The sequence below is a fragment of the Vidua chalybeata genome, chromosome 2 (assembly GCF_026979565.1).
Source record: "Vidua chalybeata isolate OUT-0048 chromosome 2, bVidCha1 merged haplotype, whole genome shotgun sequence".
In the NCBI taxonomy this organism is placed as follows: domain Eukaryota; kingdom Metazoa; phylum Chordata; class Aves; order Passeriformes; family Viduidae; genus Vidua; species Vidua chalybeata.
In genome coordinates, this window is record NC_071531.1 from 28,289,467 (window position 1) to 28,306,080 (window position 16,614).

Sequence of the window (16,614 nt, forward strand, 5' to 3'; positions counted from 1 at the left end):
AAGACCAAAGACAGTATGACAGACACACTTTAGGACTTTAAGGTCAAAGAACTGATTAGGAGAGGTTCCTCTCTACCTATTATTTCAAAAAATTCAAAACTGTAATTTCTAATCTTCTAAAGCAACGAAGTTACAAAGAAAACTTTTGGTTTAAAATAGTATTAATGAATATTTTATGGAGGTGATAGACAGCTCTGACAAAAAGCTACTGAATTTAACAAAAGGTTTTCACATGACTTCAAGAGATTCTATGCATCATTCTATTTATTGCTTATTTTTAAACAATGAAAAACATTTATCTTAGTCAGTTAAGGCAATTTCTGAGAAGATCAGCAGCACTATGATAATTTTTCATCCTAAACCACAGAATATCAGAACAGACTTTTACTGCTCGTGTCTTAGCAGTCATTAGAAACATAGGGAAAATAGCCAATAAAAATAAGAAAAAAGCCATAAAAATAAGAAATTCTACATAGGCAACAATTCTAATGCTTAGAAATAATAAAATAAGTATCTAAGAATACTTACTTCTTTGCTCAGGAAAAATTTCAGTAGGATGCTGCAAATAAATGAAAAATATCAGCAAAAGGAAAAAGTTACTCAAAGTATCATGCTACAGTTATTCAGAAATGTAACAAGAAATCCTACCTTCATCACAGGTCTGGCTTGTTTGTCAAATAAGCCAGAAGGAAAGAGATAGGCAATAGCTCTCTGAAAACAAGAAGAAAGATCTCGTATGTGACTTTTTTTCCCACAAAAGCATCATCAAAAACATTTCTTACGTACTTTCTTATGCAAAAAATAGCATAACTTTTGTACAGTAGGCAATTAAATCAGTAAGAAAACATGACACATATGTGATGTGCTGAAAAGAAAACCAGGTAATTTCCTCTGGAATCCTCAGAAGTAAAACCTCATTCTGAAGGCTGTACTCTACTGCATCAGAATCAGTGGACTTTCTTCTGCCAAATTTAGTTTTTTTAGAATACATTTATCATAACTTACCAGAACTACTCAAGTCCAAAGACCACCTTTATACATAATGATTTTCCAGTAAAATTTCAAGTGCTGTGACTTCCAGAGGAAATCACAATACTTATCTATTTATCTTTCTGAAACTATCAGTGCTTGCTAACAGTGCCTACTGACAGACTAAGCACAGAAATTTTATTTAAGGCAACAGGAAAAAGCCAGATTTTAAACATTTGGAATCCCACTTTCAACAGTTTCCAGACATAGTTTCCTCAAGTCTAAAAAGCCATGTTTGTTGTGGCAGTAATAGCTATTTTACATAGCCTAAATAAGCATTTCATTGATCACTGCAATTGGAAACAACTGTGAATCACTAAAATCTTTGCTGAACTTGAACCAACCACCCAGAGAAAAAAGACACAAGTGACATCTTTTATTTTTTCCCTGAAGGTCTGATAAAACACTTTAGAAAAATATATGATATTCATCACACTCACTGTTTACTGTTTTCACTAATTACAAGGTACATACTGTATTTTTACTTAATCAATATTTACCAATATTTATGTGATATATAAAACAAGCATTATTTGCCTACAACAAATGAAGTTAGTGTACCATTCTGGCCAAAATGTAAGGCAAAGCACCTTACAAAGTTAAGCTCTGACACAGATTTCTGTTCAGTATCATCTTACTCTCCCTCTTCAATGTAACTAAACCATAATTTAATAATGCAAAAACATGCATTTTCAGAGCTGTTTATTTTCATTTGTTTTTAAAAACAAACCAGAAAAAGCTAGCCATCAAAAGCTCCCAGATGTAGGAGTCTGGCAAGTGTAGCTAGCTTCAAACAGTGGGTAGCAGAGCTCCAGACAGAAATATTGTGCTTGTACAGTAAAATGGACCAACCAAATAAACCCTTCTGGCAGGGGTCTCATTTATATTTCTATTAGACAGTACAGAAAAGTAGAATTACAATAAAATCTGAGTTTAAAATCTTCTCTCAAGAAGAATGGTTCTTTGCTAGTTAGGCTACCTTAGGGCTATTACTTGCTGATAATTTTTTCCATAGACTTGGAGTGCTTTGTCAGTGCTTCAACAGATTTAATATGCATGGAGTGTAAAAAGACCTAACCTATTACTTTCATTAATCCCCTACTGGCATTCTGAACAGAAATTTTCAGAATTCTGAAGCAAACAAAAGGCTTAACTTGATTTTATAAAACGGTAATTTTGTTTCTCTTAGTGACTACTGTATTCCCATTTGTTAGTCAATGGACATTTTATGCATACACACAGTAGGTGAACACCTATTTATGAACAAATGGGGATTAATTATGATGACAAGAGAGAAATCTACTGTGAGCCAAATGATGTTAAACCAACACCTTATATAATATATTAAAAGAAATTATTACAGGGTCCTGAGACTGACTGTGTATGTATTTAAGACATAATCTTTATATAAGCATTTCCAGAATCTCAGCCAAAACAGTGACTGTAACTATGACACCTTAATAAATGCCAAATACAACAATTAACGTTTACAATGAAAAAAGTAGCTGCCATCTGAGACCTTCTACTTCTTGGAAAATTTATTTTATTGCTAAGTGTATACTCATGTCTTTCACACTACAATATGAACACATCATGTATTAAGAAATCCTAACATCTACTCTCAGATCTCCACACAACTAACCAAAGAAGAATGGCTCATTTTATAAGCTTATTTTTTTGCGGTTGCAAAATGGAAAGAAAAAGTCTTCCTGGCTTCTCTCTTTTTATGGAAAAGTAATCAAGGATGAACTATCCTGGAATGCAACAGATTCCAGTTCAGCTTCATTCAAAATTTTCTTCTTAATTTTACATAGCTAGGTTCTCAGGCTGTACTTTAACAACTACATAGAAAGTCAGACTGCCTCTTGGGAACTTCATCTACAGAAGCTGATTTTGTCTATGCAAAAGTTTCATTTTTGTAGGAAAGAAATTTTTTTTTAAAAGCCCTGTACTAGCAATATAAAAAGATGGTGGATCAATCTGAGGAATTACATCAGAATTAGTTTCTCCAAACTGCAGCTGAAGCACATAACCATGAAATTATTTTCCTGAAATCTTTTTAAAATGTCTTCAGATATGGAACATAGGTTTCCTTTTACGAATCTCCAGGTCTCAAACCAAAATTCCATAGAGAATTAACTGCATGTTAGCTGCATTTTCCTGAACAGAAAAAGCAGGTGAATGCCCCTCTTAAAACTTCATAATCAAGGTGTAAATGCTAGCAGTAAAGTTCCCAAGAAACCTTTACATTTAACTGCAGTTTCCCATTCAAGAAGTGGTTTTCACCTCAAGGGTCTTGGCCCATACCCTTTTTTTAGTGCTTATTTGGACTTGAACTCCAGATTAAAGAAACTGTTGTGCTGAATACGAATAACTACTTTCTCAGTGTCATCATGTCAGCTATAGAAGATATATTCCCCCCATTTTATACTCGACAGGTTCTGGGGCTATTTCACATTCTGTTTGTTAAATCACACTGTTGCCATTGTCTTTGGAAATAAACCACAACTTTCTAAAAGTGAAACATCCATAATTACTTTCAGCAGAATCACAATTAAAAATCCTGGTACCTAATAACACAATAGTGTTTCCAAAAATAACTACATAAATTACTTAAAAAAGGTGGATCGGGTACAGTTTGCTTCTGCTATGAGTTACTAAAAAAAATTTAGTCCTGTCTTTTAAGGATTTGAAAATCTTTGTTTTTGAATTTCACTGTTGATGCACACAGAGAAGAGGAAAATACACAGTAGTCACACCTTTAAAAACAGCAGATAATAATGAACACATTAGTAACATGATAGTTTACATCTGACATTTCTTAAACTGCACAGTTGGCAAACTTAACTTTCCTGTACCAAACTAAAAGAAATCCTGTTATATCACCATTTGCTGAGGGACCAGAAGAGTTGATATACTGTCCATAGGACCAAAATGTCTTTCACTTGCAGCTTTAAGTTTGAATTCAAGCCAGTTGGAATAACAAGTACAACCCTCCATCCCTATTAAGAAAAAAAAAAAAAAACCAAAACCAGAGAAACCCAAAAAATCTGGCAGTCCTTCAAACACACAAACCAATTAATTAAATAATCTGTCCAGCACTGCATGTCTATGTTGCGTAAATTCAGTGTACCTGCCACATCCTCACCTTTCCACTTTCCACTGTGGATGTTGCACATCCTGACTTCTGATTGTCCTTCCCTTCCTACCACCTCCCTACTAGCCAAGAAGTTATTTGCTCATTTTCTTGCACGTCACAGACTAAACTCTGAATCAAACAAGTTCAGCTGGGTCAGTAAGAGTTACTTTTTCTTTTGCTTTTTTTTTTTCCCAATGTCTTGAGAAACTAAGAATTTAATACTTTACCTCAAATAGAGTTGACTGAGTCATATTGGGATAGGAGACTTCAACAGTTCAGTTCTTCAACTGATCTTGCCCATTTTTTATTGAAGCTCAAACACAAAACATTCCACTAATTCCCATTGCTCAAAACATGTGCAAAGATAGTTATCTAAGTAACATCCAGTGAAGAAAGGTATTTTAGGGAAAAGGAAAGAAGAAAAAAAAATTTAAAAAACCAAACACCACTTCTACTCTGGGGCTTCTTTGCAGCAGCACCCTTTTTGGCAGCAGGCTCAAGAATCCAGCTCATTCCTTTTTAAATATACATGAAATTTTAATCATCAAAACACTGAAGTGAGAAGTGACACTTTATGCCATAACATTTTAATGAAACACCTGAGCAAAAGCTGTTTCAGCTTCTACTCCTCAACTTGATCATAAGAGAGCCACTTCCCTTCTTAAACTGTGCCTCTTGAATCACATCATTTAGTCACTGTACTTCATCACCTCTCAGACCAAGATGTTTTCTGGAGCAGCTGTTTTCCTTCTAACCACACTAGCAGTATTCTTTAACAGTTTTCAGCATCCAAAATCCGGAATATCTGGGGTAAAGCCAGGAATGAATGAAACAAAAATGGGACACAAAATGTTAACTCTGAAATATTTCTTTCTTATTTAACAGGACAGAAAAGGTTATGAACAAAACAAACCACAACCCACCCCCGCCAAAAAAAAGAAAAAAAGTGACGCAACAAAGTTTATATGGCAAAACAAACCTCTCCTCTAACAAGTAACTCCTAGAATTCATTGAAACCAACCCCATCACTGCTCACCTACAGCTAAATTCTAGCTTGTACAGAAAGAAGTCTCAAGTCCAAAGTGACATACCATTTTAACTCTATCACTTGAAAAAAAACCCAAAACAATCCAGTCATTAAAAACCCCACCTTCTTTTAATATTACATTATTTTTATACTATGCAATCACTTTCAAAAAGAAAATTAGTGTCTTGTCACAAGCTTGCAGAGAAAAAAAACCAAAAAAATCTGTTGAAAGAAACAGTCTTTATTTCTATCTCCATTTCATTTTTTCAAAATATGGAACAGTATTAGAAAGAGTAAAAAAAAAAAAATCCAGCAGTCATCAGCTCAGATTGATGCAGAAGTAAAAAAATACTGATGCACAGTTTGCTTCCACTGGGAAAAAATTAAAAAGAGTTGAAAAAAGCATTCTCGCTTCAACTATTTAAATAAATCCAAAATTCATTATTTTTTGTAAGGACAATGCTGGACAAGACACTCTTCTTGCAGACAACAGGCAGTTCAGAAACACATTTTGTTCTGAAAAACATTTTTGACATTTCACATTTGCCAATATTCACTCATTTCTAATACTCTGTGTTACTAAAATTTGAACATTATTTAGAAATGAAATGTGCCGAGTCACCTTTACAAGCAAGCTGGATACAAGAAATTTTTCATGAAAGAAGCCTTATTTTTTTTAAAAAAACCTGATGAGGAATTAAATATCTCAACATTTAACATTTTCACAGTTAACTACCTTACTGGTATTTTTCCAACAGTATAAATGCTAGTAGAGGAAAACATATATTTTATGTTCAAATTATTCCATCTGCTTGACAACAATCCATTAGGTCATAAGACAGACAACAAGCAAAAATGAACACAGATCTTTAGCTTTTGAGTTTTAGTAACTCTTACAGGGAAAGAGTATTGGCTTTATGATGAGCTTGTATCTGAGAGAGCATTTACGGACTGCATAAAAATGAATAATAAAAATACTGGCATATAAATAGGTCACGAAGCTTAAGACACTCTTCTTGTATTAATCTTACTTAGATTTCTGGGCTTTAAAGTGGAATATCACAGAACTGACAGTGGAAAATGGCTGTGGGCTGTTTACTACAACTGTAAGTTAGAAGTTAAATCACAAAATAAAAGGATTACAGACTCAAATGGGGAAAAGCACTAGGTCAGGACTGCAATCTCTATTAATTAGGTATCCCAGCTGGGCAGTGGGTATGCAGCTGTTAACTTGATCAATGACTTACCTAAATGTCATCTCTACTGATTCGCTTATAAATTACCAGCAAGTGAGACTAATGTACAGGTGCTAATTTATTTAAACTGTTCTCTGCAGTTCTACATAGCTTTATAAACTGCATCTGGCACCTAATGTTAGCTGTCAGTTGTACTTAGACATGCCTGTCCTAACGACTCTGTTCATTAGAAATGAGCACAAATTATGAAATATTGTGAAAAATGATACATCAAATGGAATGGGCAAAGCAAATCAATTAGAAAAACTTCATAGCACATATTCACACATAGGAGAATAAAACATCCTAGCTTCAGAGTGAGGTCTATAATACCAATTAAAAAGCAATTGGTAGACTTGTGCAGAGTTATATATCAATTTGTTGGATTTTTTTTCTCCTCCAGAAATACTGTTGTAATGCACAGCTTAACTTTTCATTCCTAAATAAAAGCATCAGTAAGAGGCAATTCTGCTTCCACAACATCCAAGGATTAGCAAGTAAGTCAACTTATTTTCCTTTCTTAAAACTTCACAAGGTTTAGCTTTTATTAAACTCTACCTAAAACTCCAGTGAAGGACAGAACCCTAGGATGTCTACTTTTGAAATACACTGCAAAGACTGATTAACAGCAGAAGACATGGAGGTATATAAGTACTCATCAGAAAGAATTACTGCTGTTCAAAATGTAAAGCTTGGTAATTCTCCTGCCAGTGCTTAAGGAGCTTTTATATTTTTATAACGGAAATTTAATTATGCATAACAGACACTATTACACACTTTAATTACTTCCCAATACCTGATGGAATATGAAGAAATCAAACCGCAGATACTTGGTATCACCAAACAAAACTACTCTTTTGGCCCCACTTCTCCATCATTTCAGAAGCAGTCTGCAAAGCAGTCCCACACCTGTCACCTGCACTGCATTTGTAAAAGCTAATTTCCAGAATGAATCTGCTTTTACTAATCATGGAGCTTTGTTAATGTTGTGCAAATGACCATAGTGCTGTGACTTTATAAAGAAGAAACCATTACATAGATACGGTCATTTTGCACTTCTTGCTTTCTAGAAGCCTTCCTCCTAGACCCTGTCAAGGAAGGAAGGAAGCTAGACTCCAGATTAATGCATTTTCCTACCATTAACCTTTCAGGCAAACTGAACTATCAGCATCATCATTGTATTGTATTAACATGGGAGGTATTCTGACATGGTAGATTGGTGCATGCTTAGTTTACAAGAAAGGAACTCAAAAAAATAAACATCATTAAAGGTAAGAAAAAAAACACCTGAAAAATACATGGAAATGAAATTTTACAGCTCGCAGAGAAGTAAAATAGCCAATGTTAAGAGTCAGCCTGGTATTACTGCTGACCTCAATGAATACTTTTACTGTTGACCTTACCCACTTACACCTAGACTGGCAGGGTCTCTGTACTGGCACTTGTTTGTAGAAGGACAGAGAGATTCCTACATCTCTACACAGATGCAGTATCAGTGCATAGCTTTGCACTCACAAAGCTTTATTTCCTATGGATTTGTGACGTGAACTCAAGCTGCCTTTATGGATTTTCTGATACCTGATAAAACTCAAGTCTCATTTCAGCCTTTTTCTCAACAGACCATTACTCTGTATCGCTTTACCTTGATGCCTATTTTTAGAACTTAGTTTTCAAGCCTGTCAAACATGTTTGAAATGTGCCTGTATCACAATCTACATATTATTTCTTGGCATAAGCACACTGCCAAGGCCTTTCAAATGGACACAGCCACAATTTTGCCACTAAGAGAGGCAACTAACAGATCTCCTCATCCTGAAAAAATTAAACCATGGACATCTCTTGCTTTGCACTTACACATCACTACCTCTATCCTAAAGGCCCTGCTGGCACACTGGGCTGCCTTGGCTACAGCAGTAGTGTTGCTGCTGTGCAAAGGAAACTTCACCCATGAGACTTCACACAGCTTCACCTAAGAGTGAATGTCACCAAATGACATTTCTCCTTCCTACCTCTGATGTATGGTAAAATAAGATAGATATGACAGAAGTGAAGACCAGGTGAGATCAAAAAAAAAAAAAAAAAAAAGAAAAAGAAAAAATGAAACATCCATGCTCCATGCAACAAAGCGTTTTTCTGAGTGAAAGGGAGTTTATCTTTACATGAGCCTAAATGACAGAGAGGAAGAGGAGGCCAGCCATCTGCCAGTTATGAGAGGGAATGACAATAAAACAGTATGTTTGTAGATACTGATATGAGCTTAAATTCACATCTACATTAAAATCCTCAAGCTAAACCAGTGCATTGGTTATAAAATATCCTATAAAATTGAATGTATGTTACCAGCAACCACTGTATCACGCAAGAAAACCCTAAATATACACAGCAGGTCAAACTGTGAGTAAACGTTTTGAAATGCTACATAAACCTTTACAGTGCCTCTTATAACCTGAGATCAAGGGGATTATCCATTAGCACTTTTAAAAAGAACCTACTGTGCTTTAACAAGATATAGTATGTAACTCTATACTGGGATGTCTGACCTCACGTGGTAGCAGAAGTAGAATGTCTATTCACAGTCACAGTTGCAATGTTTGCAATGTATAGCAGTATTATTGCTTATTCTGACAGTTTGATTAAAATTCACAGAGAGCTGAGGGGCTCATGCTGAAGTAAAGTGCTTTCAATATCTGAAACTCTACAGTAAATTACTTCTCCAACAGAGCAACTGTACTTACATCAATATCCTCTTGGGTAAAAGTTTCTGGATCTTCTCCCATCATGTTGGCTAAATGTCTCTTTCCTAGGTTGAACTCTTCAATCTGTTTTTTAATAAATGCCTCTGTGTACTTCTCAGGTCCTGAGGCTCCTACATTTTTCCTTTGCACTGGTGTAGTGGTACAGATCAGCCTTAATGTCTAACAGAAAAAAAAAAAAAAAAAAAAAGATTTATTTTACATTTCTGGCATAGTGAGCTCTAAATAAAATGAATACATGAATACTATAGCAAGTTATTCATACCTATAACACGATTCAACACATCACAGGAATAAGTCAGGAAAAGCATTATTACTCATTAAACCATTTTCTTCCAATGCTTTAACGTCCATGAACAGATAAACACATTCTAAAACCTCCACATTTTCACACATTACAATTAATTTAGAAGTTTTTTTTGATGGAAAGAAACATATATATCCTAAATCAGGAACATTCAGCAAAAGCAAGGAACAGCACTGATCAACAGATCCCATCACAAAGGAAAACAAAAACCATCAGCAAATAAGCAGGTTATGCCTTCACCTAAAGGCATCTCACAACAAAGTATGATAGGAATAAGTGGGGCAGCTCCCTAGTGGCTTTTCAGAAGCCACTGACCAAACACTGATAAAAGCTCTGGAAAGGCCAAGGCGTGCTCCTTCCTTGTTTGTGGTGCCAGAATGGTTCTTAAGCTACTTCACTGTCTCAAACAGACCAATTAGAAAACTAGTAGGGTAGTCCAGCAGCCAATACTACTGAGCACTGTACCAGCTCAAGTCATAACTCACAGGGCAGTTACCTTCTCAGGCACACAGGTTTGGTCTCACTTCTATCAAGACAACCAGCTGTTAAGATGACTAATTTCACTGATGGTCTCTGCCAGACAAACAGGAGCTTCACTGACAGAGCTGTAATGTCTCAATTCTGGCCTAGTGTCAATATTATGCACTATTTTGGCTCTTCAACATTAGTATTAAAGTTCTCTGCAGCTTAACTATTCTACAAACTGAATGAGAACAAATTATTTGTGTGGTCTTCTGTGGGTGGGGGGAGGGAGGGAATCACAAGAAAGAAAGCAATGTGAGACAGAAAAGCAGAGACAGAAAAAGAATCACTTCTGATTCAGAAAAATGCCAAGTTTTGTTCATCACACAGTACCCTGAAAGACTTCACCCCCATCCCTTCCTTCAACATGCCATGGCCAGGCTTTGTGAAGAGACAGTGCACCCTCACAAGATAGAGAGCACCCATCGCACAGCTCAGCCCTGCCAGCATTCTTTGCTCCACTCCCTTTACTCACCCTGTGCCAGCTCTGCCACAGGACTCCTCTGCAAGCCAAGTCAGCTGCCTACATGGGGCACAACATTAACTTCTGCTTTATCCCAACAAGCAGGCAATTCTCAGCCAAGCTGGTAAGTCTGAGCAGTTCAGAGATTACTTTTCAGAGAATTGCCAAAGCTGCAACAAGAAGGTGGCTGAAACACTCAACTGGGAGAAAGAAAGTAGAGGGGGAGTCCTTTCTTTACCTTCATTTCCTTCAGCAAATTATTAAATTGCCCCTGATGCTCTAGCAGCTGCAGCTACCAGTCTACCTTTAGCAATACATTAAAAATCAAACAAATGTGAAGTAGTTTGGGTTCTGATTATGAGGAACAGAACAAAGGTAGTATTAGAAATGATTCAATGTTCTCTAAGTCATGAGAATTGTCTTCAGAGCACAATTTAGACATGCTGAGAATTCTGATGGATTTCACCATCATATTAGTTCAGCTAATATAAATAAAATACTTGCTACCTTCCTGTAACTAACACAAATACAACAGTAATCTCAAAACCCAGTTATAACCACAACAATACAAACACATGTCTCATCAAAACAAGATTACATAAATGTATTTGCAAGGCAATCAGAAAAACAGATCAAATTTGTACCTTCTGTTAGCAACATCAGTTAGCTTACAAGAACTTCTCCTGTGACAAGAGGCTTTTGGTATTCTCCATTTCATGGTCAAGTCCTACATTAACAGGAAATGAAATACAGCTTTTCTTTGTACTTTCACAGAGCCCAGTTGGTATTTTGGACGTCTGGCAGTCCAGGATGGACTGATCCAAGTCATCTAATTTGCTGCACATATGTAAAGCTGTTCATGACCAATTTACCCATCATGCCTGTGTCAAGTGTTCAATATACAAAACGTAATAACTCATCTTGAAATTTCAGTTTGAAATGAAGACTATAGTATGCAGCTTTAAACCTGTATATAGCCCGTGCCTGGGCTGCAAGATAGGTCCCATGAATTCAATCAGGTTTGGTACAGAAGGTAATCTTTGAACAAGATCACATGAGTCAGAAAGGATTGACCCTCTATGCTTCCACCTGACAAAGATTTGTCCCTCAGGGTATGAACCTCAGGAAAGTAACATATAACTCCGCTAGAAAAGATTTTAAAACAGGTCAAGGTAGAATTTGGTGCTGAAGGGCCTGTTGCTGCTTCATTTTCTCCACAGCTTACACATATTGCATGCAGCACTAATCCTGGTTTGTCTCTTCCTTTTTCTTTTCTCTTTAATATTTATGTTTCCTGTCAGGAAACATTGACATACACAGAATTAAAAGAAAAATAATCAAAATTTTAAATGTACACATTTTCCACAGGCAAGGCTCTGGTGATTTCCTTATAAAGCAGTGAGGAAAGCAAAGGTATCTCCATATATTCCCTATTTTTCTCTCCTAGTCACTCCTCAGGAAAGAATTCAATTCATCTTCTGTCTAACTTGTCTTAACAGTAACTAATTATTTGTAATTCTTGTTAATGAACATATGATTCCTTATTACTTGGCCCAAAATAGCTCTCTCTCTGGTATGCTTTAAACAGAATACTTTAAGAAAGATTGCTTTCATCTTATTCCTGTCAATTTCTATTGTAATTTTCTCATTTTTGTCATTCTTCCCTCAAGCTATTCATATTCTTCCCTAGTTTCAATTCGTCACTAATCAAAAATCCCTGGACACACAAACTGTTCATAATTAGAAAACAGCCTCTTATGTAAATTAATATCTATTGTATTGGGTACCTCTTCTGGGATAAGAGCACTATTTCATGGGTGGCACAGGCAGAAACTGCAAAGCACAGCTAAATGCTTCTGGCATTTCAGTCAAACAAGAAAGCATGCTCCTCTACTTTGTAGAGGAAGCAACAGAGGTTTGCATTAACTTCTCACACATTTCATACAGCATTACTGAAGCCTCACCATTTAAAAAATAATATTAATGCATATTAACATTATTAACAATGGTCATGAAATAACATGCTCTTCCACCAGAACATGGGAGAAGGGAAAGCCTTTACTTCTGGACACAACTCATTGTGATTAACCCTTCCTTCCCAACTCCTTTCTGAGCAACCTAGAATTAAAACTGTTTGGCAAATCCTGACTTTACAGGGAGACCATAAACTTATAGAAAATCAGCTTATGTTAAATTTGCCTTAGAAAAAAAATTAACACTTTCAGACAATGTCAACTTCTCTGGCCTATTTTCTTCCAAGAAGAGAAGTAACCAGGACCGTGTTTACTCATCCTGTTTATTTTGCTTCACTGGACTTACATGGATATAAACCAAACCAATAAACAGAGAAGTTTCCTGTACTTTTGGAATGGGAGGAAAGATGGACTGGAGTAAAGAGATTTAAATTCAAGCCCAAAATTTGTTCCTTTTACAACAAGACACAGTTGCAGAGACAGAAGATGACACCAAATGACATGGCACATATACTGTTGCACATTTTCATGATTCTTCCATGCCCTAAGCTAGCAGACTTCAACCATCACCTTTTCAAAAATCACATAAACAAATTTGTACTTAGAAGTTGGGGTACAAGTCTGGGGTAGGACTTCACTAAGAGATGTGGAACTGGAGCTGTATAACCACATCACTATGCAGGACTAAAGCTGCCCAGTGTCCAACACTCCAGCTACTGGCACAGCTGATGCTACTGAACCCAGCAGACATGCAAGACAGTCCTCTGTTTACTTGTTGCACAAGAAAAATATTTTTTTACATAGCAATTATACAGAATATAAATGCTCAGAGCCATCCCAATTTCTAAAGAATTGTTTTTTCCTCAATAAGTGAGTTTTGGATTTCTAGAGTGCTGTTTCACAAAGATGTGTTTTAATTAATTTATTTAAAACAATATAGATGTAATCTTAGATTTTAGTTTGCCTACAAACTAATTATGTGAACCAGTATCAGATGGATGTCTCAGAAGCATTTTGCAAAACACATCGGAAAGCATCACAAGATGTCAGCAGATATGGCTAAGTGCTTTTATGTTATTTTTTTATGCCTGATTTCACAAAGTATTTCATCAGAAGAAGCTTTTTTTTTTTTCAAAATTAAGTCCCTGGGCAGGTAACCATAGAACAGCATCTCACCTGCTCAGAAAATCTGCCTCTGTGCATGTTTAACCAAATCTACATATTAAGTTTTGCTATACAATGGGGAAGTAAAAATAGCTCTAAATGCAGCAATGCATGGCAAAGGTCAGATGCTTATAACAGGGAATAGAATTCAGATCTGGTTGTTTTTAGGCCCAAGTTTTCAGGCACTAAGAGGCTTTTCAGTTGTATCTTCGTTAACAACTGCAAAAAAGGCTTCTCTTACATTTAAAGTATGTAGTTCTGAAAGTCTGTCACCAAAGTACCATGATCTCTTTCTGATATTGGCACATATAACATCCACAGTGATTTAGATAAAGCACTCAGCCCAATCAAATTAAATAGGAACTCTGAACTCTTCTGCTGAGAAGAGCTATTCAATCACATCAGGGTGAATGATAGATAGTAACTAAGCTAGATCCTTTTTTCTTTATAAATAGCACTACATCTCTGCCATTTGCTTTCTGGAAGAACAGGAAACTACACCTGTTGCTCAGTCAATGCTAAGGGAACTGGAATTACAAAGTTCCTCCTCCATTTTGCCTCTCAATGCAAGAAACTTTAAAGTTAAGAAATTAAACATTTTCTCCCACTAAGACAAACAAGAAGTAATGAACTAAAGAACCGCAAGGTATTTTTAGGACAAGCTTCATAAAAAAAATTTCCAAACAGTCAGGACAGGTAAGTGTTTAAGAAATTGTTATAGCAGGTCAGAACATGGATATATCAACTTAGACTCTGTTCTCAAACACAGTCTGTGTGAGAGGCACAAGGACAGGACAAACAGGTAGTGGTGATTTTCCCAGGGCACTTGCCTGGTTTCCAGCAACCTATAGTTCAGGCATGCCAGTATCCTCTTTTTCATGGTGCTCAGTGAATGTTCTTCCAAGTTTCTCAACTTAATTTTTGTATTCACATAAATGCTTGAACATCCTGAACATTCCTTGAGAATCCTTGAGATTCCTGAACATTCTCAGCAAACAGTTCCACAAGTTAACTACACCTAACGGACAGAAGAGTCTCTACAGTTTCTGGGCTCTGTCTCCCATTAGTTCTCTTCATATCCTTTGGTTCACAGACAGCTAGACAATTTGTGTATAGCCACAGGCTTAGGTACTGATCCCCTCTCTAGGGGCGAGAGGCATAGATAAAGGATCCATCAAGGCCCCTTTCAGTCCTACCTTCCTCTGTGACTCCTCCTTTGAGAACATTCTCTCATTTACAATACAAATGTTAAAACTTAAGGATGCGCCTCGCCAGGAAAACCAAGTTACTGTCATAATCATACTTTTGACACAAGACAACCAAAGCAACACAAACTTTTTCAACTGAGAAGGAAATCAAGTATTAGAATATTTTCAGCTTTCTTCTCTTTGTCATTCCTTGCACATCTTAAGAGCATGTATTCCTGACTGCTGTATAAAGAACTACCCACATGGGCACCAGGTCTTTATCCCTAATGGGTAAAGTTAATCTATATATAAATAAGTTAACCAATATAAATAGCTCAAATTGCTCCTTCCGGTATTACATTTCATTTTCTTACTGTGTATTTCTTCCGTTACCCCATGGTTTGATTTAGTTCAGTCACCAACAGTTCTTCAGCCCATATTATCCTAAATTACTTTGTAACTTGAAAGCATTACCAACAGGCCTTTTTATCCACTTGCTGGTCACTGATTAAATATATATACAGGTGTATCAAATACCACTGTACAAACAATACTGACAGCAGCTAAGCTTTTTAATTAAATGGCAATCAGCTGAACACCACTACCCCCGAAACAAAATAATTCTGTTTAATCAGAAGTCACCTCACTTGTGGGGCACATTTTGCTCTCCACTGCAGGTATTCAGAGACTTATCCTGTGCAGCCTGGTCTAGTGGGACATGCCCCTGCCCATGGCACAAGGGGCACGATGTTCTTTAAGGTCCTTTCCAACCCTTATCTTTCCGTGATTCTATGCATCATGATCTACTCACTTGCTAACCGAACACCATTTACAGAATCACAGCATTGTCAGGGTTGGAAGAGACCTCTGGAGATCATCCAGCCCAACCCCCCTGCCACGGCAAGGTCACCAGGAGCAGGTAACACGGGAATGTTTCCAGGTGGGTTTGGAAGGTCCCCGGGGAGGGAGACTCCAGTTCCTGCCAACATCAATGTAAAGAAGTTCTTCTTCATGTTGAGGTAGAACTTCTTGTGTTTTAGCTTATCATTCAAACTTATCAACCTAAAAACTGCCATCTTTTGCGCTGGCTTTGCTCTACATGCCAATCTCTTAATTCTAGGCTTAACCAAGCTTCTTCCTCTTCACATAAGGGAAACAAACACAGCTCACGAAAAGGACGACTCGAACGCGGCGCCAGCCCTCCACATTCCCCACGCAGGGCTGCCTCACCCCGCCGGCCCAGGAGGTGGGGCAGCACCACACCGGGGCCTCCCAGGCAATGTCGCCCCTTGGGGCCGTTCCCGGCGGGGCGCGAGCCCGGCCCCTCACCGCCCGCCCGGCTCTCACCTGCGCGCGCGGCCCCGCGCCCCAGCGGCGCCACAGCCGCAGCACGCGCCCCACGGCCGCCGCCATCACCGCGGCGCTCCGCCCTCCCATTGGCGGGTGGGGCTGGGGGCGGGGCTGGGCCGCGCCTGCGCGCTGCCGTATGGAGTGAGCCTGCGGCCGCGGTCCGGGGCTGCCGCCGGTTTAGGCTCCGCGGCGCCTCGGCGTTCCTGAACTCTGGCCGCGTCGGAAGACTGGTGGCTTATACCTGGAGTTACATTCACAGTGGCCACCAGGGCAGCAGGAGACCCCCGGCGCGGCCTCCTGTCTCGGAAGGACGACGCTGAAAGCAGGACTGCTGTTAGAGTACGCTGCGACTTGCAGCGCGTCTGGGGCAACAGCGTTGCTCTGGAGATTTGTACCAAAAAACAGATTTCACCTTAGCACTGAACTGGTTTGTTTGGATTTTTCCCATGGGGAAAAAAAAACAAG

At 37.8% G+C, this 16,614-nt stretch overlaps 1 protein-coding gene across 2 annotated transcripts in view; it reads right to left on the minus strand.

The window, feature by feature from the left end:
- The window catches only part of MRPS9 (mitochondrial ribosomal protein S9), a 34,026-nt gene extending 17,790 nt beyond the window's left edge, over nt 1-16,236 (minus strand). The window contains exons 1-4 of one of the 2 annotated variants that reach the window (XM_053936616.1): nt 16,147-16,236; nt 9,166-9,345; nt 649-711; nt 529-559 (exon numbers count right to left, since the gene is read on the minus strand). In XM_053936616.1, the coding sequence (XP_053792591.1) occupies nt 529-559; nt 649-711; nt 9,166-9,345; nt 16,147-16,236 (364 nt within the window). Of the gene's footprint in view, nt 1-528; nt 560-648; nt 712-9,165; nt 9,346-10,487; nt 10,617-16,146 lie in introns of those variants that run through there. The other variant, XM_053936617.1, reaches the window with a different exon arrangement.
- Between the last annotated feature and the right edge of the window lie 378 nt (nt 16,237-16,614).